Here is a 22,977-nt window from a genome sequence, read left to right as displayed (position 1 = left end):
TCATCTTACTCATTGTGAAATCTGAGCTAAAACATTTATCTTCTCCACAACATGCTTATCTGTAAAGTGAAGACAATAGTATAATACTTTGTCTCATAGGGCTGCTGTGAGAAATGAAATAATCCCTAAAAATTACATAGCACAATGCTTGGCACATAATAACTATGTGAATGTTATCTATTGTTATTTTTATAGTCAGTTGACTTGGGAACCTCTTTATCTAGTAGACTATTGCCAGAAATTTTAACTATAGAGCATATTATAGTATTATCATTTTTTCTTGCTCCTTTTATAACTCTGGTCTGAAAATGACCAAGGTTTAATTTCAAGGACCATATAAATAATAAATGGCAGGAGTGAAATTCCAGTTTAGGTTTGTGTGACTCTAAAAACTGGGTTCTTAACCACATTCTTACATGCTGCATGTTTATTTCTATGTGACATAGGAGTGGTATTAGGTTTATATCACATCATTTTGTTTAACTTAATATACATTAAGTATAGAGTTCCTTACCAAATTGACAGGGTGTTGAGTCTCTACCTTTATCTTTCAAAGATGTTTCTTCACCATTAGTCTTGAATTTTCATATCATTGATGAGATGTGTGTCAGTGATCATATGGGTTATCAAAAAATTTGCTAGTGATAGAAAAATAACAAAAGTACAGGTTTTGATGTCAGTGTTAACAGTGATAGCTAACATTTACTGAATATTTATGTCACATACTGTGATAAGTTCTTTTTATATTGCTGTGTCATTTACTGTCCTATTATCCTGTGAGGTATTCATAACTATTTTTTATTACCATTTTTCTGTTGAGAAACTTGCTCAGAGTTGGCTGGTCAGTTGTAGGGAAGTTGACTCAAACTCTACTCTGATCTAATGCCAATGTTTTGAGTACTGTGTAAATACCTCCTCTGTTATTATAGTAAATGGCTGCCTTATTCACAAATGCTTGGGAAATGTTATGTTTGAATTGAGTTATAGTACTAAATAATTCCTTTATGTTGTCACTTTTCAGAGAGTCAATCCTCTAATATCCTTAACTCATTTGTATGCATAAGGAATCTCCAACTTAAAACAAGTTATGTTTGAGAAATTTGTTGGTTTGAAATTTTTCAGTGAGGTGATTAGGCTAACTTGTGAAAACAGCAATCCTAATGTAGTGAAAATGAAAAACAGAAGAAAATAATTAGAAGAGGAAAAACAATAAAATGTCTTGGATATCAACAGTCGAGTAATAGCAGGTTTAATTAGAGGCTTTCAAAAGAGACTTCTATAGAAATTCTGAGTCATTTAAAATCTTTCAAAGAATTTTGGAAGGGGCAGGCATTCTTTGCTAATTTTGCTTCCATTTCTATCAGGTTTTTTTTTTTTTTTCATTGTTACCCAAATCATACATCACTGATCTAACATGTCACCTATCAATAGGGCTTACTTTTGACTGATTTGTTAAGATGGGGTAACTGATGAGAACCGTTTTTTCTTGTTTTACTGAGAATGAAAGGAAGAAGATAATGGTAAAGAGGATGTCTGCATTTAGTAGTATAAAATAAGCTGTGAATGATTTCAGAGAGGTGATGGAGGTGCAGCTTCCTGTAATCATTCATGGTTACAAGATGGGAATAGAGTGGTATGAGAGACATTATAAATTATTCATATGTGAAAGATGCTTACAAATTAGTTTTTTATATGCATCCCCTGACATATAACCTTTATTTCAAAAAGCATTTCAAGATTTTGTAGTATACTCCAGGGTGATTATCATTACAATGACATTTTAAATTTTTTAACATTTTAAATTTTATTTGAATTCTGGTTAAATAAGTGATTACTATATAGATTACTACATAGAGGACAACATGTTATGCACAGTTTATGTGTATCTCTGATATCAGAATTTAAAGGTGGCTATATTCCTGGGTTCTGCAGATGAGGACTCTGGGCCTCATACCTTTAAAAATATTTAGATTTACTAATCATGAGGCAGCCAACCTTTTGATATCAGAAAAGTATTACATAGGTGCTAAAATCCCCATGGTATTCGTTTTTAGTTATTTCTAGACTCTTGAGACATTCAAATATAATTTTACTACTTTTCTATATTTTTTAATTAAAATTAGTTGTATAATTCTTTTATTTAGGAAGTAGCTGTGTTTGTCTTTGATAAAAAGCTGATTGACAAATATCAAAAATTTGAAAAGGACCAAATAATTGATTCTCTAAAACGCGGAGTCCAGCAGTTAACTCGACTTCGACACCCTCGACTTCTTACTGTCCAGCATCCTTTAGAAGAATCCAGGTAAATTTTTATAAAAATTTATATAGGAGAATTCCTGAACAAATAGTTAAAAGCAACTTTATATTGAAATCTATTTCAAGTATTATCAGCGTAACTGTTAAATTCTTACGCATTAATTTTTCCCTAAAATTTATTTGCATTGTCTGTGTATATGCCTCTTTTTGAAATATTAGTGAAGACTTTCTTCACAAATGCCATGATTTTCTATTTAAGTGCTTAATCTATGCGCAGCACTATAGTAGTCAAAATAGAAGGTGCAAGAGGAGTACAGAATACAATTCCTGTATGAAAGCAGTTAGTTGTCTTTATTAATTTGCTAGAATTTTTTGTCTCCTTTTCATTGATTCCATATTTGGGGGCCAGTTTTGTTTGAGTGCCAAATATTATCCTAGACATTTAACCTTCTACTAAGCTCAGCATGTCAGTGCATAGCCCTCAGTTACTTTCCTGCCTGTTTTTCTCAAGGGTGAACTTGGGAAATGTTGCTGAGAATGATAAGAAAATGAAATTTATGTGATATTAACTGCACTCTCAAGCCTGTGGTGTTTCTAATATTTCTTTAGATTGCCCCAACTTCATAAACTTTTCCACATTGCTCATAACCCCAAATTTATTCCTTTCTTCCTCTTTCTTAGCAGACTGTGTTCTCCTCTCTTAATCCAGAAGATCTTAATCGAGTGGTTTGCCATTTGTGTTCTGTGGCACTTAGGACTTTTAAGAATAGAGGAAGAACAGGCAGGTGGAGGACACAGAGCTGAAAGGGTTCTAAACTTCCCATCTTCCTTCAACCAGGGAAGTTTTGCTTTTATCTATTTTATATATTGGGCTTCTGTGAAATTCTTACTTTGGAATCTTCAGTAATCCACTCTCTACCCCCTAACCCCCCCTCCCCAGAGGCATAAGATCCTTTTTTCCTAACCTAAAATAACAAACGTTTACTATGTGAAAAACTATGATAAATGTGTTATATTGTTTAACTCATGTAATTCTCATAATGATATAGGAAACAGAGGATCAGAGACATTACTTGAACTGTTTGATTTTAAGTGACAGAGCTGGATAGGATTCATTCTGTCACCGTGATTCCTGAATCCATTTTTGTCATTTATTGTTCCCTGCTGTACTTACCCCAGAATATGCTGATATGTCTCTTTTTTTAAAAAATTGATTGTTAATAGTTTATGTTTTTGAGTTGGGATCTTGCTATGTTACCCAGGCTGGTCTCAAACTCCTAAGCTCAAGGAATCCCTTCACCTCAGCCTTCCAAGTATGTGGTACTGCCAGCACATACCATTGTACCCAGCCGGCTCATATGTCTCTTATCATAAAAATATTTTTTCTGCTTCGGTTTAAAAAATTAAAAATACAAAAAATATTTTTTGTTGCCTTTCTTTTCATCAATAAACCCAGAAGACTGTAGTTGCTCTCTCTGTAATACTAATTATTGTGAATCCTGTATCCTAAACTGGACTAAGTTTTTTTTTTTTTTTTTAACCACACTTGTCCTGTGTTTTCCTGACTCCATATTTGCTGGTACTCTTTCCTCTGGAGTGTTTTTTGTAAGTGTCTATAAGTGTTACCTATTAGAATCCTACCCATCCATGTTATCTTAAGTTGTATCTACATTTCTTACATCTCATAATTACATTTAAGTCTCTTGAGGGGAGAAGGACCATGTGTTATACTTTTCTTTGTCCCTGGATCTTCTTTTGTAGTGCTTTAAATATTATAGAACTCTAGGAATTTATTGGCAATCATGAAGACAGACGATTCAAAGATTACTTTAAGAAACCTTCATTGTTAGGTTGTAAAAATTCTCATATCATTGATAGCAGTAGGGACACTTTAGGGAAGGAAAAGATAACTTCCAGTTTTTAATAAAGTAATAATATTGGGATGATAGTATTAATTACCCAAAGGAAATGTAGTACAAAAGAGTAATCCAGATGAAAGCCTAGAGTTGATGATGTATATGGTAATGAGTAACATAGAGGTAGTAATTAAATCGTGAAAAAAATGGGTTTTTGAAGAACATGCATAAAGGAAAGAACCTTGAAATGTAAGGAAAAGAAGAGTCAGGGAAACAGGGAAAAAAACAGGAATAATGGCATATGGCAGGAGAACTGGCAGCATGTCATGGAAGCCAAAGGAGAGAAAAAAGGGCACACTAACACTGAGAACCACAGAATAAAAAGAAAATAAGGACAGAGAAGAATCCATTACATTGACTAATGAGAGGTTGTTAGTGACATTCCATAATTTTGGTAGGATGGCAGTTTGGAAGCTAGAAGATAAATACAAAGGGCCCCAGCAGAGAAGATACTATGTGAGTGAAGTCCCATAGGAGAAACTCCAAGGAAGGTGGTTGAGGAATCAGTAATATATTCAGGAGAAGTTTAGGTCAAATGAAGTCGTTCATGTTAAATGAACTATATATTTTTTTGAAGTAGGAACTGGTCTAATAAGGTAAGCAGTGGATAAAGGGGGCCATGGAATAAGAGTTAAATAAGAGGGTGATGAATTAATGTTTTTGAATGTTGGAAAATAGAGCAAGATTAAAGTATACTTCATTGACTTTACATTGTGAGTTTATAAAGGTTGTGGGTTTTCTTTTTTTTCTGTCAGCTTTTGATATAAGCAAGAGAGTAAAAGAAACCTGTGATCCATATTACAGGATTAAGGATTTGCTCAATAAAAAATAATAAAGGTTACCACCTTTATTATTTATTGGTGAGCTCGTTGGGGGAAAGAAAAGAATAAAGTATAATCAGGTTTGAATTTGTTGAATAAGATACTGGGAAACTAAGTTGGTGGAGGTTGTAAAAGGGTAGGAGTAGATGCCTGGTAAGTAGCTGTGGTTGGGAAGGTGGTCCTTGAGAGAATATAGCCTTTGTGATCTGAGACTGTAATGATAATGGAAATGAATATTTATGGAAGATCATAAGACCTTAGAGCTTGAAGCATAATCATATGTATGTTGGCATGACCAAGGATGATTTTTGGGTCAAGATAGAGAGGAAAAAAATAAGAGTTGCTAAAATATTTGAGTCTTGGGAATCATAGGAAACTGTAGAAAAGATTTATGAGTGAGCAGTTTTCTTCCAGTACAGTTCAACAAAGAATGCCTAGTGTTCACTGTGTTATTGAGCTGGGTGTTGGGAGTAAAGAACAAGGTAGCATCCTTGATGATGACTGAACAGTCAGGACAATATGGCGCTTTCTCTCCTGCAACCTAAGCAGCTCTATCTTTATTATTTCTTATATATATTGAACTTTCATTTGAAAAATGGGTTTGAGACAGAAGAGAAAGTATTTAGATATTGTGGTCAGATGAAACAGCAAAGGGCATACTTGCTATTAAACAATTACTGTATAGGCACAGAAGCTTTGTTACTACACTGCCTTGTAGGTCTTCATGCCAGAGCGTAAAGCCCAAGGTCTAAAATGTTAGGGCTTTACTACCCTTTACTGAGACTCAGTGCTTGGTAATTATAATAGCAGTAGTAAGCATTTGGTGAGCATGCATGCTAGACAGTTTGGTATGTATTTTGCATGATTATCTCATTTCATCTTCAAAATAATCCTTCAAGATGGGTCTATTTTCACCATTTTACAAATAGGCAAAGTAAGGCTCGGAGCAGTTGTGTGTCCAGTGTCACCAAGGCATGGAATAGGGATTCTTGGACTTGAAGTTGGGTATCTGCCTGTCCTCAAAGCCTGAGCTCTTGATCATTACTTTGTAAGACTACTGAATGTTAATATCTAAATTTTCTGAATTTGTAAATCTTCCTATACATCATAATAATAATTTAAAAAATTTAAAAACTGTGATACCTTTCGAAATGATTTATAAAATAGATAAAAGCAAAGCTGCTTAGATTGAAGTGGGAGCAGGGGACCTGGAGCTGTGCCCTAGCCCTCTTCTTGACTCATCTTGCCTCAGAGGCATCTATGGGAAATATGCAGGTTCCTTTGAGTGTATCTTGAAAATTACAGCCTTAGAAATAAGGATAATATCATAGGTATAATGTAACTGTTTTAAATTAGTTCATTAGTTTTCCATTAAAAAATATCAATCATTTGAAAAAACACAGTTGAAGTACTGTTTAATTTCCTGACTTTTTTTTTTTTTTTTGGGGAGACAGGGTAATAATATCTCACTCTGTCGCCCTGGGTAGAGTGCAGTGGCGTCATCATAGCTCACTGCAACCTCAAACCCCTGGGCTCAAATAATCCTCCTGTCTCAGCCTCCCAAGTAGCTAGGACTATAGGTGTGGGCCACCTTGTCCAGCTAATTTTTCTATTTTTAGTAGAGATGAGGTCTCGCTCTTGCTCAGGCTGGCCTCTGAACTACTGAGTTTAAGCAGTCCTCCCTCCTCAGCTTCCCAGAATGTTAGGATTACAGGTGCAAGCCACTGCACTCGGCCTATTTCCTGACTTTTTAAGTTTTAAAAAGTGTATCACAACTGTCACAACATTTAGTTTAAAAGACTGAGTGTTTTATCCAGTGCAGTTCATATATAAAGCCTCCTGACCTTGTTAGTTTAAGTGTATTATATTTATGCTAAAATAGTCTACCTTCTTGTTGATAGTTTAATAGGACCACTGATATCTTAGGTATATTTGATTTTGATAATGTGTAAAAATTTGATAGTTAATGACTTTCTTTTTTTAAAATAGGGATTGCTTGGCATTTTGTACGGAACCAGTTTTTGCCAGTTTAGCTAACGTTCTTGGTAACTGGGAAAACCTGCCTTCCCCTATATCTCCGGACATTAAAGATTATAAACTTTATGATGTAGAAACCAAGTATGGCTTGCTTCAGGTATGTATTTTTATTCAACATGTAAAAACAGTTTTTTCCTTTAAAATTGTTTTTGGCTATTTCAGACTTATTAGCCACATAAAAATACTTTATGTAAACTTTTGGTTCTTGTCAGTAATTTAAACACCTATGTTCTAGAATTTTTTTTCTACAATTTATTGTTAGGCTTAAATTATATTTTAAATATATGAAACTGATAACGTTGGTAACCTTTGGCAAGGGGCACTTATTCGCTGGTGGATGGAGTGGGTTCCTTTTGATTCTTTGTTTTTTATACCATGTGAATGCATTTCATAGAGAAAACATTAAAGTGAAATAAAAGTAAAGTAATAAAAAAATTATTTGGTAGGTATTGTTAACCTTTTCATAAATGCCCAGTTTTTAGGATTTTCCTTTTCCTGCTTATCAAAATAATATCTTCAACTCCATAGAGTAAATTTATATAGTAGATTCTAAGTTTCTTGGGAACAGAGGTGATTTCATTTATATTTTTAACAACTTTATTAAAGTACAATTGGCATATAATAAACTTGCACATATTCAAAGTATATAATGGTTGATGTTATACATACCTGTGAAACCATTACCATGATCAAGATAATGCACATATCCATCACCCCCAAAAGCTTCCTCATACCCCTTGTAATCTCTCCCTGCTGCTGCTTGCCATCTCTATGTCCCTCATCCCAGAAATTCACTGACCTGCTTTCTATCACTGGATCGATTTGCATTTGCTAAAGTTTTATAAATGGAATCATATGATACGTGTTTTTTGGTCTGGCTTCTTTCTTTCTTTTGGGTAGGATTTAATTTATGGAATGGAATAAGAGAAAGATCCAGAAGGAACTGTATGAGTAAAATAGAAAAGTTTTAGGGCAGGAAGAAGAGGGAATAATCAGAGGTGAGGCTAGAGAGAAGTAAGCAGTGGCCAGACTGAGGAAATCTACTACACACATGGTAAAGGTAAATTTTGGACTAGGAGCAATGAGCATATTGAAGAATTTTAACCAAGGAAGCAACATAATCATATCTGTGTGTTTAAACTGATGGCTCTGGCTACAGAGTAAGGAACAGAATGGAGTGGGACAAGTCAGGAGCCAGGTAGGCCAATTAGGACATAAGAGATGACAAAGGTTCTGAGTTGGAAAACAGTAGGAATGAAGTTTCAGATTTGTATATATTTAGAAAGCAGGACCTTTAAGATGTGATGGTGGATTAGATGCAGAAGGCCAGGAATAGGAACCTGTTAATCCTGAATCAGAAAACTGGAATTGTGGTACTGACTGGTGACTCCATATCTGTGCAAATTCAAACAAGGAATAAAAATCTTCTAGGCTTATTTCTTCAGCTTTCTGGAGAAGTGATCTAGTCAGCAGTTAAGGATAAAGATTCTGGAGTCAGAATGACAGTCCAAACTCTAGATTAGCCATTTACCAGCCTTCTAACAGTGAAATAGTTATTTAACCTCTTTGGTCCTCTATGGCAAAATGAGGGTGAAGGGAATACTTATTGCAGAGGATTAAATAATGTAATGCATGTTGTGGTTAAACAGAGCTTGGCACATAGTAAGTGCTCAGTAAATGCTGGCTCTTGATATTAATTCTTCAAGGTTAAAGTCTGATGCCGCCTGATGATGATCAGCAGTATATTACATGTACTCACAGATTAAGTATGATGAACTAATTATAATTCAACTTCATTAAGCTACCAAATAATTATAAGGAATTTTTTATAATCCAGTAGATTCACTGATCATGTCACTGTCCTACTTATATCCTTCAAAAGCATCTCACTGCTCCCAGGAGACGGTCCAAATTCCTTCAAATGTTTAACAGAACTTTCATAATCAGGAGGATGCTTACCTGTTCTAACATGTGCAGTGGTATCTCATTGTGGTTTTAATTTGCATTTCCCTGATGAATAATGATATTGAGCACCTTTTCATATGCTTCTTTACCATCTGAATATCTTTTTTGGTGAAACATCTGTTCAGATATTTTGCCTACCTTTTGTTCTCTTACTGAGTTTTGAGATTTTCTTATATATCGTGGACAAGTCTTTTGTCAGACTCATAATTTACAAATATTTTCTCCTATTCTGTGGCTTATCTTGTCATTCTCTTAACTAGCCTAGTAAGTGATCAAGTGGGGCAGGAACCCAAATATCTTCTAAAATGATACTCTCTACACTCTTTTCTATTGACTTGCCTTCATATTGAAAGCTCTAATCAGGGATGTTTTTAGAGAATTTATTCTCATATTTGTTCATCGATGAGGCAGATATTATTGGACAGCTATGTTTGCCACAGTTCTAGGTGCTCAAAGTATAGCAGTAAACAAAACAGACAAAATGTCCTGCCTTTTGGAGCTTACATTCTCATATGGGGATAAAAGAAAATAAGTAGACATATAGTACTTTAGGTTGTGACAAGTGCTATGGAGGGAAGAGACAAGGGGAAAGTGGATGGTTTGGATGGGAGAGAAAGGCAATTTGCACTTTCAAATGGGGTAGTCAGGAAATATCTCACTGAAAACAGAACAGTGAAGTAAAGAGCTGGAAAAGGCAAAGAAGCAAGCCATATGGATACCTGGGAAAGAAGGATCTAGGCAGAGAGAACAATAAATACAAAGTCCTTGAGACACGATCATGCATGACAAGTTCAAGGAATAGTGAAACATCTGAAGTGGGAGAGAGGGGTAAACAAAGGATAGTAGTAGGAGGTAAGATCAGAGAGCTAATAGGTGGGTGGCCAGGTCCACTTAGGCCTTGAAACCAGAGAAATACTTTGGGTTTTACTCTGAGAGAAAGGGGAAGCCTTTGGAGGATTTTGAGCAGGAAGATGACCTGATCTGGGTTATATTTTGACAGAATTACTTTAGCTGCTGTATTGAGAATTAAACTATGTAGAAAGGTAAGGGCAAAAACAAAGAGATAAGGCAGGTGGCTGTTACAATAATCCAGGCCAGAGATAATGATGGTCCTTGGTAGAGAGGGTGGTAAGATAGGATCAGATTCTAAGTAAATTTTAACATTGGAGGTGTCAGGATTTGCTATGTAAGAAAAATAGAGGAATACAAGATAACTCAAAAATTTTTGCCTTAAGCAATTAGAAAAATGAAACGGCCATTAACTGATACAGGAAGGACTGCAAGAGGAGAGAATTGAATTCCAGAGGAAGATCAGTTTTGGACTCCTATAAGACTGAGATGCATATAAGATAGTTAAGAGGAGAGAAAATAAGAAGGAAGTCAGATGATCCAAGTTCCGGACTTTAGAGCAGAGGCCCATGCTGGAAATATTGGGAATAATCAGCATATGGATGATACATAAAGCTGTGAGAACTGAGAAAGTGAGAGTAGTTGGGAAATTGCAGAGGTCCAAACTTTAAAGTCCAGGAGGTTGGGGAGGTGTGGAGGAACCAGCAAAGTAGACCAAAAAGCAGCGACCACTGGACTTTGAAGAAAACCAGGGAGTTCGGTGTCCTATAAGTCAGGGAGCATTAACTTGCCAAAATCTATTACTTGGAAATGGAAATTCAATCCTCAGCTTTAGTTGACAAATTCTGTAGTAATCTCAGGCATAAATATAAAAATTACCAAATATTAATCCAATGTGAGAATATGTGAACATTAGTTGAATATTTGAAAACTGAGCATAGTACTATTCAGAAAAATTGAATTTCAGTATGAAGTATAAGTATATAAAAGTCTAATATTCACTATCTGTGACTCAAGAATCAAAGATTCCTTCATTTTTCAAACTCAGGAACTGAATATATTTGGACATCAAAGGGTACTTTATCTTTACTTCTGCTTATGTGCATAAAAAGAACTTAATAAATAGTTGTACTCTGGTTTCATAACTTGATTTTTCTCACTAATGAGTAGATTGTCCTGGCAATTGAGAATATTTACACTTTTGCATTTATGATATAATTTGGTTGTGAGCTGACATGTAAAACTCTTATTGTGAGAAGCAGCAATAATTATTATGATTTTTATGAAACATTTTATTGCAGTTGAAAGGAGTTTATGTTTTTTCCATTTGCAGGTTTCTGAAGGATTGTCATTTTTGCATAGCAGTGTGAAAATGGTTCATGGAAATATTACTCCAGAAAATATTATTTTGAATAAAAGTGGAGCCTGGAAAATAATGGGTTTTGATTTTTGTGTATCATCAGCCAATCCTTCTGAACAAGAGGTAATGAAGGGTTTAGTCTTCTAATTTTGTAAAGCCAAGGAAGTTTGTGATTGCATCTGAAATTTACAAGCCTGACAAATGAATAGAAATAGGCTTTATGGTACAGTGGTATGACATACAGCTTTATAGAAAATTTCTAGTGTTTATTGTACATACCTAAGAGTATTCTTTAGCTCATTAATACCACAGTAGTTAATGTTACTTGAGAAAACGATGCCAGAGTTAAATAAATTTGACAACTCTTGAGTTAAATAGGGTTTTTTCCCCTGAGAATGTCAGATACGCTAACATACCTTGTGAATCTCTAGCAGTGTTTTCCCAATTTATTGGACCATGGATTCTTCTTTAGGGGGCATAACAACAACAATATCGATGATAGTAATAGCTAAAATTTATTGAAGCACTTTTCCAAACACTTGTTATGTATTTACTCCTCACAATAACTCAGTGAGGTATTGGAATAATATAGATGAGTAAGATAGGCTCACGGAATAAATAACCTGCCTAAGTTTAGGCAGATGGTAAGTGGTAGAGCCAGGATTTTTAACTCAGTCTTTCTGTTTTCAGAGCACCTGTTTCTTAGTAATTAGGATACCTGCTTATTCATACTTAGGGAAACACTGCATTAGATCAATTATGTTTTGTGTTGATTGGGTCCTTATGGCATAGAATATCATTTGTGATATGGCACCTTATATTTTAGGTTTTACTGTATATAGTTAAGGGACCATGATTTGACCTAAGATAGATTGATTTGTAATGTAAGCAACCATTTTTATGGTAATTAGAAAGAATTAGTAGCAGTTAAGTACAGACTGTGGGTCAGGCACTATACTGGGCCCAACTTCTACACATTTGTTTAATCCTTACTATAATTTTTTGAACCTTTTAACTAAAGCATATAGCTAAAAAAGAAGGTTTCAAACAAGTCTGAGCCCATAAAACTTGAAGCCTGTGTATCACAAAACATGAGCCAGACCTTCTCATATTCGTACTGCATTTTACAGTGATAATTTGTTTTCTGGAAGAGACTCCAGTAATCTCAAAGATATACAAGTTTTTATCTCTAGATTTGTTGCATGTACTTTTCAGATTTGGAGGATTGGGGAATTTTAGGATTGGCAGTATGGTGGTGACATTTTTACTTATAAATCTGTATGAGTACAGATTTAAAGATAGATTGCTACTGCTTGATAGTAGTTTGTCTTAATTTGAAATATTTAATCTGTGTATTTGCTTTTCTGTTTTATTATAGCCTAAATTTCCTTGTAAAGAATGGGACCCAAATTTACCATCGTTATGTCTTCCAAATCCTGAATATTTGGCTCCTGAATACATACTTTCTGTAAGCTGTGAAACAGCCAGTGATATGTATTCTTTAGGAACTGTTATGTATGCTGTATTTAATAAAGGGAAACCTATATTTGAAGTCAACAAACAAGATATTTACAAGAGTTTCAGTAGGCAGTTGGATCAGGTATTTGCCTATAAATATTTGCTTGTATTAAAAATTTGTTAAATGTTTCTTTGCTTTTTTTCTAAAATATATTCAGAAAATTCTGTAATTGAGATATGTCTAATTTGAAGTTTACATAAAATTAATTTAATAAAAAGTAATTCTGTAACTAATGTGGACTAGTTAAAGTTTGCTACTACATTAATTTTAATTGTGGCATTTAGTGTGAATGTAAATACTGGGCATTTTAGGAATAGACACAATTCCACATATTAAAGAGTGTTTTAATTATTTTGCAGCAGTAGAATTAACAATTTGTTTAATCTACAAGTATATTGAGTAAATTTTTAAAAGTTTTCTTAAATATGGCAAGGTGGACTAATTCACACCTGTAATCCTAGCACTGTGGGAGGCCAAGGCAGGAGGATTGCTTGAGGTCAGGAGTTTGAGACCGGCCTGAGCAAGAACAAGACCCCATCTCTATAAAAAATGGAAAAATTAGCTGGACATAGTAGTGCATGCCTATAGTCCCAGCTGCTCATAGGCTGAAGTAAGGAGGATCTTTTAGTCCAGGAGTTTGAGATGGTAGTGAGCTATGATGACACTATTGTACACTAGCCTGGGCAGCAGAGGGAGACCCTTTCTCCAAGAAAAACAAAATTTTTTTTAAATAGACTATTAGTATATCTTTCTGAATATTTTATATGCATATTTAATGTTTTACTTTTTTTTGAGACAAAGTCTCACTTTGTTGCCCAGGCTAGAGTGAGTGCCATGGCATTAGCCTAGCTCACAGCAACCTCAAACTCCTGGGCTCAAGCAATTCTGCTGCCTCAGCCTCCTGAGTAGCTGGGACTACAGGCATGCACCACCATGCACGGCTAATTTTTTCTATATATATATTAGTTGGCCAATTAATTTCTTTCTATTTATAGTAGAGACAGGGTCTCACTCTTGCTCAGGCTGGTTTCGAACTCCTGACCTTGAGCAGTCCTCCCATCTGGGCCTCCCAGAGTGCTAGGATTACAGACGTGAGCCACCTCGCCCGGCCCATATTTAATGTTTTTACTCTCTTGAATAGTTGAGTCGTTTGGGATCTAATTCACTTACAAATGTACCTGAGGAAGTCCGTGAACACGTAAAACTACTGTTAAATGTAACTCCAACTGTCAGACCAGATGCAGATCAAATGACAAAGGTGAGTGCACCTAGATTTCTGCCTTAAGTGGAGAGACAAAAAATGAGTTAAAGTAGATTAAGTTCTTCTGAAGCAAGATTTAGTCGGGTATAGTCCCCAGACAACATCTTTATTCTTGAATGTACTAAATATTCAACTTCTTTTGATCTTAAACAGCTAAATAATTTGTGTAAAGATTGCTCTGATAGAAAATCAAGATTTCACATAAACAGAGTCCTAGCAATCACAAGTATGCAGATGTTTTGGACTGCCAGAGAATTCATACTTCTCTATTTCACTTATACAAGCATTAATTTTAATAAATAACTGGTATTCTTTGTACCTTCAAGATATTTTATTTACTCTTTCAATATTTTAGACATAATGTAAAAAAAAGTTACTACTCAGCCAAATCACAGGTACTGATTCTGAAGAGTTGAACCCAAAAAGAAAAATAATTTATTATTTTCTTATTCTGAGATTTATAATTAGAATTTCTATTAAAGTGTTCTTCAGCATTTTCCTAAATGTTTCTGAATATTTTTTCACCATATTTTGGCAGTTTCAGACATGAGAAGTACTTTTAGCTTACTATTTATCAAAATACTTTCATATTTTTAGATTCCCTTCTTTGATGATGTTGGTGCAGTAACACTACAATATTTTGATACCTTATTCCAAAGAGATAACCTTCAGAAATCACAGTTTTTCAAAGGACTGCCAAAGGTTCTACCAAAACTGCCCAAGGTTTGTTGTTCACTTTTTTTTTAAATTATTATATACACAAAACAGTTGTATATCTTTATAGAGTACATGTAATGTTTTGATATAGGGATACAATGTGAATTACTCAAATCATACGGGTAATTAGGGTACTGCTCACCTAAGGCATTCATCATTTCTTTGTGTTAGGAACATTCCAGTTCCACTCCTTTAGTTATTATAAAGTATATCCTAACTTATTGTTGATTGTAGTTACTTTGTTGTGCTATCAAATATTATGCATTCTACCTAAATATATTTTGCATCCATTTATCATGCCTGCTTTATCCTCCCCTCCTCTTCCACGCTACCCTTCCAAGCTTCTGATAACCATCATTCTACTCACTGTCTCTGTGAGATCAATTGTTTTTAATGTTTAGCTCCCACGTAAGAGTGAGAACATGGGAGATTTGTCTGTCTGTGCTTGGCTTATTTCACTTAACATAACGTTCTCCGGTTCCTTTAGCATGGTTGCAAATACCAGGATTTCATTCTTTTTTTGTGGTTGAATAATATACCTTTGTGTATATGTACCACAATTTCTTTATCTGTTTGTCTGTTGATGGACATTTAGGTTGATTCTGAATCTTGGCTATTGTGAACAGTGCTACAAAAAATATGGGAGTGCCAGTATCTTTTCGATATACTGAATTCCTCTCCTTTGGATATATACCCAGCAGTGGAGTTGCTGGGTCATATGGCAGTTCTATTTTTAGTTTTTTGAGGAACCTCCATACTACTCTCCATAGTGATTACACTAATTACATTCTCACTAACAGTGTCTAAGGGTTCCCCTTTCTCCACATCTTCACCAGCATTCATTATTGCCTGTCTCTTTGATAAAAGCCATTTTAACGGGGGTGAGATGATATCTCATTGCAGCTTTGATTTCCACTATTGGGTGCATATATATTTAGAATAGTTACATCCTCTTGCTTAATTGATCCCTTTGTAATTATATAATTACCTACTTTGTCTCTTCGTACAGTTTTCATTTTGAAATCTATTTTATCTAATAGAAATATAGCTACTCCTGCTCTTTTATGGTTTCCATTGCATGGAATATCTTTTTCCATTTTTATTTTCTGTCTCTCTGTGTCTTTATAGTTGAAGTGGGTTTCTTGCAGACAGCATAGAGTTGGCTCTTGTTTTTTTATCTATTCAGCCACTTTTGATTGGAGAGTTTAGTCTGTTTATATTCAGTGTTATAGGACTTATTACCGCCATGTTAATTATTTGATTTTTGGTTGTTTTGTGGTTCTTTCTTACCTCCTTCTTTTCTTCCTTTGTTAAAAATGATTTTTTCTGGTAGTTTTACTGTAATTACTTGGTTTTTGTTTTTTGTATATCTGTTGTAGGTTTTTTGATTTGAGGTTACTACATATGAGGCTTACAAAAACATTTTATAAACAATTATTTTAAATACATGACAACTGTGCTTACAAGTAAACAAGTACAGAGAAATCTAACAGAAATTCTACCCTTTAACTCCATCTCCCCTTCACTTTTTAACTTTTTGTTGTTTCCATCTATATTTTTAATACTGTCGCTCAAAAAGTTACTATTATTTTTGATGTTTGTTTTTTAGTCTTCCCATTCAAGATGTGAGTGGTTTATATACCACAATCACAGCAATAGAATATTGTGTATTTGTATACTTATTGTTACCAGTGAGTATACCTTCAGATGATTTCTTATTGTTCGCTAAAGTCCGTCTTTTTAGATTGAAGAACTCCTTTTAGCATTTCTTGTAGGACATGTCTGGTGTTGATGAAATCCCTCATCTTTTGTTTGTCTGGGAAAGTCTTTATTTCTCCATCATGTTTGAATGACATTTTTACAGAATATAATATTCTAGGGTTAAGGTTTTTTTCCTTCAGCACTTTGAAAATGTCATGCCACTCACCCCTGGCCTGTAAGGTTTCCACTAAGAACTCTGCTGGCAGATGTATTAGAGCTCCTTTATATGTTGTTTTTTTCTTTTTTCTTGCTTCCCTTAGGACCTTTTCTTTATCTGTGACTTTGGAAGCTTGATTATTACATGCCTTGAGGTAGTCATTGGTTATTTACTATTTGTCTAGCACTTTAGATTCTCTGGAGGGTAAAGAGGAGAGGAAGCATAAAATACCGTCCCTGCTCTCAAGGCCCTTACAGTAAGTGTAGGTAGAGCTAACGTGCATGAAACAACAACTAACAATACAGGACAGTGTTTAAGTTGTGTGGTGTGAATCATAAGTAACACAGGAGTTAAGGTGGAAAACAAACAAATGTGAAAAAAATCAGGGAAGGTTTCCTATTGGCCGGGTTACCGTATGTCCCCTTTACCTATGACCTTACTAATTTATGCCATTCTTCCTGGCATAATTAGTAGTAGCATCCCATTTTACTCTCAAAAGTGTACCAATTTTAACCATAAATTACATGGTTACCTTACCTAAAGGGATTGGATGTTTTAAGACTTCAATATTAATACTAAAGAAATAAATTTTAGTTTTATAAAAACATTTTTGCCTTTCAGCGTGTCATCGTGCAGAGAATTTTGCCTTGTTTGACTTCAGAATTTGTAAACCCTGACATGGTACCCTTTGTTTTGCCCAATGTCCTACTGATTGCTGAGGAATGCACCAAAGAAGAATATGTCAAATTAATTCTACCTGAACTTGGCCCTGTATTTAAACAGCAGGAGCCAATCCAGGTATGTTGTAGGTATCTTTGTGTATTTATGTACTATTATTCATGATGAAACCCATCACTGAAAACAAAAGGAATGAATATGAGTTTTTAAAAATTAAGGTGAGTATATGAGACTTTCTTTTCCACTTGTCAGAAGGCCATTTTGCATATGTTTGAAGTGAACCATTCCTAGAATTCTAGTTGAATTTTGCAAGCTAGGCAAAGTGTCTCATGCCTCTCATCCCAGCTACTTGGAAGGCTGAGGAAGGTGGATTGCTTGAGGCCAGGAGTTCGAGACTAGTCTGGACAACACAGTGAGACTCTGCCTCTATTAAAAAAAAAAAATTAAACTATGCAGGTAAATGCTTATGGTTTTCCATGAGTTACTGTCTCAGAAAATAAATGGCAATGAAATTTTGCATGTGTTGTTCACATTGAAGTTATTCAAAGTTATAGGTTTGGGAAAGATTTATTTTTATACTATTAAGTGTTTTTGTTTCTTTTATTCTTTGGGTCTTTAATTTGTAGATGATTGGTGCCGGTTGTTTATTTTATTGCTAATAAATACTTTCACTAGCAGAGAAAAATGCTTACAGCCCTATGGAAATAATGTGTGTATGTATATATTGTAAGTGAAAAAAGTTTTCAGTCTCTGATGTAAACTCTGTTACAGTATTTGTTTGCCAAATTCAAGATAGTCTTGGATTTAAGAGCAGTGGGGTCACGTACCGGGGCTTGAATCTGGGCTTCTTTATGTCCTTATCAGAAGTATGATTTGGAGAAGTCTTTACTATCTTAAAGCTTCTATTTTTTCTTTCTAAAATGAAAGGAGTTGTTGAGATTAAATGAAATTTTCTGGCACATAGTTAATATTGTTACATGTTTCTGCCACTGTATGACAGTAGCTTATTACTAAATTATTAACTATCTAATTTAATGGTTTTGTGACTCTTTGTAGTCCTTCCCTTGAAGAGATGGGAATAGAAGGAAGTCTGTGGTGGTAAGGCGAGAGTTCCTATGGTCTAGGGAAAGAGCAAGTGAGGGAACTGTTGGCTTTGAATCAGGGTTCCCCCCAAATGATCAAGGTGTCAGGAGGGAAAGTTGGTGGAGCTATATGTTCCCTAAGTGATGCATCAGTCAAGATGGTATCCTAAGGAACCTATAATCTGAATTTTTATTTGTCTCCATTCTTTGGTATTGTTTTTTTCCTTAGTTTTCCAGTTAAAAATTCTTTCTGAAATTTTATTTTCTTCATCTTCTTTCTTCTTTCGCCATCTTCTTTCTTCTTCTTTTTTCTTCTTTCTTCTTCTTCTTTCTTCTTTTCTCTTCTTCTTTTTTAAAGAGATAGAGTCTTGGCCGGGCACAGTGGCTCACGCCTGTAATTCTAGCACTCTGGGAGGCCGAGGCGGGCAGATTGCTAGAGGTCAGGAGTTCAAAACCAGCCTGAGCAAGAGCGAGACCCCGTCTCTACTATAAATACAAAGAAATTAATTGGTCAACTAATATATATAGAAAAAATTAGCCGGGCATGGTGGCGCATGCCTGTAGTCCCAGCTACTCGGAAGGCTGAGGGAGAAGGATTGCTTGAGCCCAGGAGCTTGAGGTTGCTGTTGAGCTAGGCTGACGCCATGGCACTCACTCTAGCCTGGGCAACAAAGTGAGACTCTGTCTCAAAAAAAAAAAAAAAGAGAGATAGGGTCTTGCTGTGTTGCCCAGGCTGGACTTGAGTTCTTTGGCTCAAGCAGTCCTCTCACCTCAGCCTTTTGAGTAGCTGGGACTATAGTCCTTGGCAAAGCTAACTATTGTGCATAAATAGGAGGGGCAACATATTCCTTATAATATAAGTAGGTACAGGCAGATAGGTGGAAAAATAATCAGGGATGAACAAAAATGTTTTTTTCTAGAATTTTTCCTTACGGTCCTTCTCATTTCTGTACCTTTTCTTCTCTTGAACTTCATAGAAGCCAAGTGATGGAATTTACATCTTTGGGACATTTTACTATGATATCCTCAATCTTTTTATTTTTTCAGCTTTCCAGATAGTTGGTATTTGTGGGAGAATGATGTATTATTGTAGATACTTGAAAATTAGGAAATTAGTGTTTGAATGTTTAAATTGAAAGCGAATGTTAAATATTGTGCCTCTAGAAATGTAAGAGACTTGATTTGTATGTTTTTTGTCTTCCATGCCTTCAGGCTAGCAACATGGTGAGTATCAGAATATTCTTTTGAAGAAACTTTAAATTTTGGCATATATTGAATCTCTTACAGATTCTAGATTTTAATATATTGTTTTCCTTTTTCTAAATAGATTTTGTTAATTTTCTTACAAAAAATGGATTTGCTGCTAACCAAAACCCCTCCTGATGAGATAAAAAACAGTGTCCTACCAATGGTTTACAGAGCACTAGAAGCTCCTTCCATTCAGATCCAGGTACAATTATTTGTTTTTATTTAATGATGATTTTAATTCTTAAAGCAGAAGAAAGAAAGCAAAGTATATTTTTGGTTTAAGTCATAAAATATTTTCTTTAAAACTCAATAGTAAATATATTTATTTATTGAATTACATTATTGCTATACTGTTACTAAAATGTATTCAATCCCATCTAAAGAATCAGTTGATAAATACCTGTATTATGAAGTAGATTTGTTGCTTTTATTTATCAGAAATGTACTATTATGGAAGAAGATTTGATTTATTATAGTTTACATTATTGTATACCACCTTCTTTTTGCTTCTTTCTAAATAATTATGAACAAAAATTTCAAAGATATATGTGCCTTTTTCTTATGAAAATATTGAGTAGGTATTTCCCATACTCATAATTTTCTTGCATGCTTGGTAACTCAATTTCTGTTTAGAAATGCTGTTCCTTCTGCAGTGAAGTTAATTTAGTTAGCAGGTAGATGGAAAAGCAGACAATAATTTAGTGTGACCATCCTTAATGCATTTGTAGTCATACTTTTGTCTCATAAAGGCCATCTTAAAACACCACAGACTTTGCCAAACTCTGTAGTCTCCACTATTAAAATTCTGGTTCTGTGAGCTCTCTGTCTCAAAATAGCATTCTGGATTACTATTAAAAGTGTAATTTAATTAAGGTTTTCACTTTGGAAAATATATACTTATGTTAAGAACATCTCATTGCACAAATGGTTTTATATTTAAAAATGTATAGTCTCTTTAACAGTATAGAAATTTTAATTTTAAAAACATAGAATTTTAATTTTTAACTGTTATTTGCTAAAACTTTTTTTTTTTTTTGAGACAGAGTCTCACTTTGTTGTCCAGGCTAGAGTGAGTGCCGTGGCGTCAGCCTAGCTCACAGCAACCTCAAACTCCTGGGCTCAAGCGATCCTCCTGCCTCAGCCTCCCGAGTAGCTGGGACTACAGGCATACGCCACCATGCCCGGCTAATTTTTTATATATATATCAGTTGGCCAATTAATTTCTTTCTATTTATAGTAGAGATGGGGTCTCGCTCTTGCTCAGGCTGGTTTTGAACTCCTGACCTTGAGCAATCCGCCCGCCTCGGCCTCCCAAGAGCTAGGATTACAGGCGTGAGCCACAGCGCCCGGCCTGCTAAAACTTTTTAAAGTGAACTTAATACCACATATTTAAGATCACTTTTTTGACTCATTTCAGTCTTTACTAAGTTCTTTTGTTTATTCAAGGCTGTGAGATTGATGGCAAAATTTTTTCCTTATTATTAGGTTATGCTTTCTTAAAGGTGAGGATATACTGCCTTTGTCTACGTGACATGGGATGAGTGGGGAAAGTATACTCACCACTACTTTTTTAAACCCTCTAAAGGAGTTGTGAATTATGCCTCCTGAAACATTCCCATAGGCCCTGTGCAGCCAAGCTTGTTTTATGTTCTTTGAGATTCAGGAGGAGTGGGAGGAGGTTAAGTGACATGAAAGGCCATTTTTCTTTATAGTTAGTTCAGCCAATGAGTCGTAGCCAGTATTTTATTCAAATAGTAAATACATAATTCAAATTGATTTGTGCAACTTTGCTAATAAGGTTGAGAAACTGGCATTTTCTATATCATTGAATCTGTCTTTAGTCACCAAATTAACTAATTTCAGCATTGATTGGTAAGAGTCAAAGCATATCTAAATAATTGAAAGAATCCTAGAGAAGGCAAGAAACAAGAATCTTTTCTTTAAGCTTTATGCAAGTAGAAGACTAGAAAATAACTTCTGAAATTCATTTTTTATTTGAAGCTTTAAAAAGTATAGTTTTGTTAGAAATATTTAAGAGGCTAGAGATGGTTCTGAAAAACATTTGGAAAGGTAGAAGAAGGTTTGCTAAAGGTAGGTTCCTTACAGAGAGGCATTATAAAAGTATTTATCTGACTCAGTTTTTAGAAATTATTTACCCATTAAATAAAGCATAGAAACTGTGTTCATCACCCCTTACCATTCATTGCCCATCATAGAGAGAAAGTATAAAATAAGCAGTAGTTCCTAAGAATTTGCTAATTAGACTTCCTTGAGGTTTTGTTTTGTTTTTTTCAGTGTCCTTAAGTCTTGCATCCTGGCTCCTCCTAGGGAGAGAGCTCCCTGCCCCCTTAGCTAAGTGATTTAGACATAATTTAAAATTTGCCTCTTTGTAACCCCCTGCTCTGAGTTTGATTATATAGCATAGCACTTTCTAGTTGCTTTTTAGTAATACAAATGTTAGGGATTTTTTGTTGGAATCTCTTTTCTCTTTCTCTCTCTGTCTTTAAGTCTGTTCTTCCCTAAGAAGGCACTCTTCCCTAAGAAAGCACTCTCTGGTAACAAGAGCATAGTGTCTGACTGATTACTAACCCTTGCCCATTCTCCTCTCCCATCCATGGCAAGTGGTCCCCTAAATGTAGCTTGCATTTCTTATCCACAAATTATATCACCCACTTAATTATTATAGTTCTGAGTGGATACAAATATAATTCTCTTACATCTGCCTTTTGGAAATCTGGGAATAAGTTAAAGCCAATAAAATATATGCCAGTTATTTTGATAACAGATTCTTAGTAGTTAATTTATTTTTATCTGCTAACTATAAATGTCCTAAAGTTTACCTGATATTGTCAGTAGCTCCTTCCCTGATACACATCCGTACTTCTATTTTCCTCAGTAATCCCTTCTCCTATGCTTTGCAACAAGGATCATTCTGTCCTTATAAGGTATCTGAGATGTATGTACTGTAGCCAGTTAGTTCTCAAGCCATCTCTTCTTCTTTTCCTTTTCTCATTTAATTCCCCAGCCTCCAGTCATCCTTCCCTTTTCCACTATTACCCCATTCAGAGTTCCCAGTTAAAATCATTTTAGTGTGGCACATTAGTTAACAAGAATATTTTAAGTAACTTTTTCCTGTTTCTATGAGTTATGCTTGCTTTTAAGTTTCAGAATTTGAAAGTACTTAAAAATATAAAGAAAATTAAAATCCTCTCTCAGAGATGACCACAGTTAACATTTCCAGATATATCCTTCTAGTCTTTTTTTCTTAAGCTTGGAGACAGACACATGTACCTATACAAATGTCTGTTTCTAGGCTTAGGAAAAAAGACTAAAGAATATATAAAGGTTGG

General features: G+C 34.8%; 1 protein-coding gene across 2 annotated transcripts in view; it reads left to right on the top strand.

Moving 5' to 3' along the window:
• Positions 1-22,977, top strand: part of SCYL2 (SCY1 like pseudokinase 2) — a 57,943-nt gene that overhangs the window by 16,916 nt on the left and 18,050 nt on the right. For both annotated transcript variants that reach the window (XM_020287900.2, XM_020287901.2), the window contains exons 3-10: positions 2,145-2,302; positions 6,983-7,127; positions 11,178-11,327; positions 12,583-12,804; positions 13,865-13,981; positions 14,582-14,707; positions 17,241-17,417; positions 19,707-19,829. In XM_020287900.2, coding sequence (XP_020143489.1) covers positions 2,145-2,302; positions 6,983-7,127; positions 11,178-11,327; positions 12,583-12,804; positions 13,865-13,981; positions 14,582-14,707; positions 17,241-17,417; positions 19,707-19,829 — 1,218 coding nt within the window. The remainder of the gene's footprint in view (positions 1-2,144; positions 2,303-6,982; positions 7,128-11,177; positions 11,328-12,582; positions 12,805-13,864; positions 13,982-14,581; positions 14,708-17,240; positions 17,418-19,706; positions 19,830-22,977) is intronic.

This window comes from Microcebus murinus, chromosome 10 (assembly GCF_040939455.1).
Source record: "Microcebus murinus isolate Inina chromosome 10, M.murinus_Inina_mat1.0, whole genome shotgun sequence".
Taxonomy (NCBI): domain Eukaryota; kingdom Metazoa; phylum Chordata; class Mammalia; order Primates; family Cheirogaleidae; genus Microcebus; species Microcebus murinus.
The sequence above is the reverse complement of the archived record's forward strand: the minus strand, read 5'-3'. Positions and strand labels throughout refer to the sequence as shown.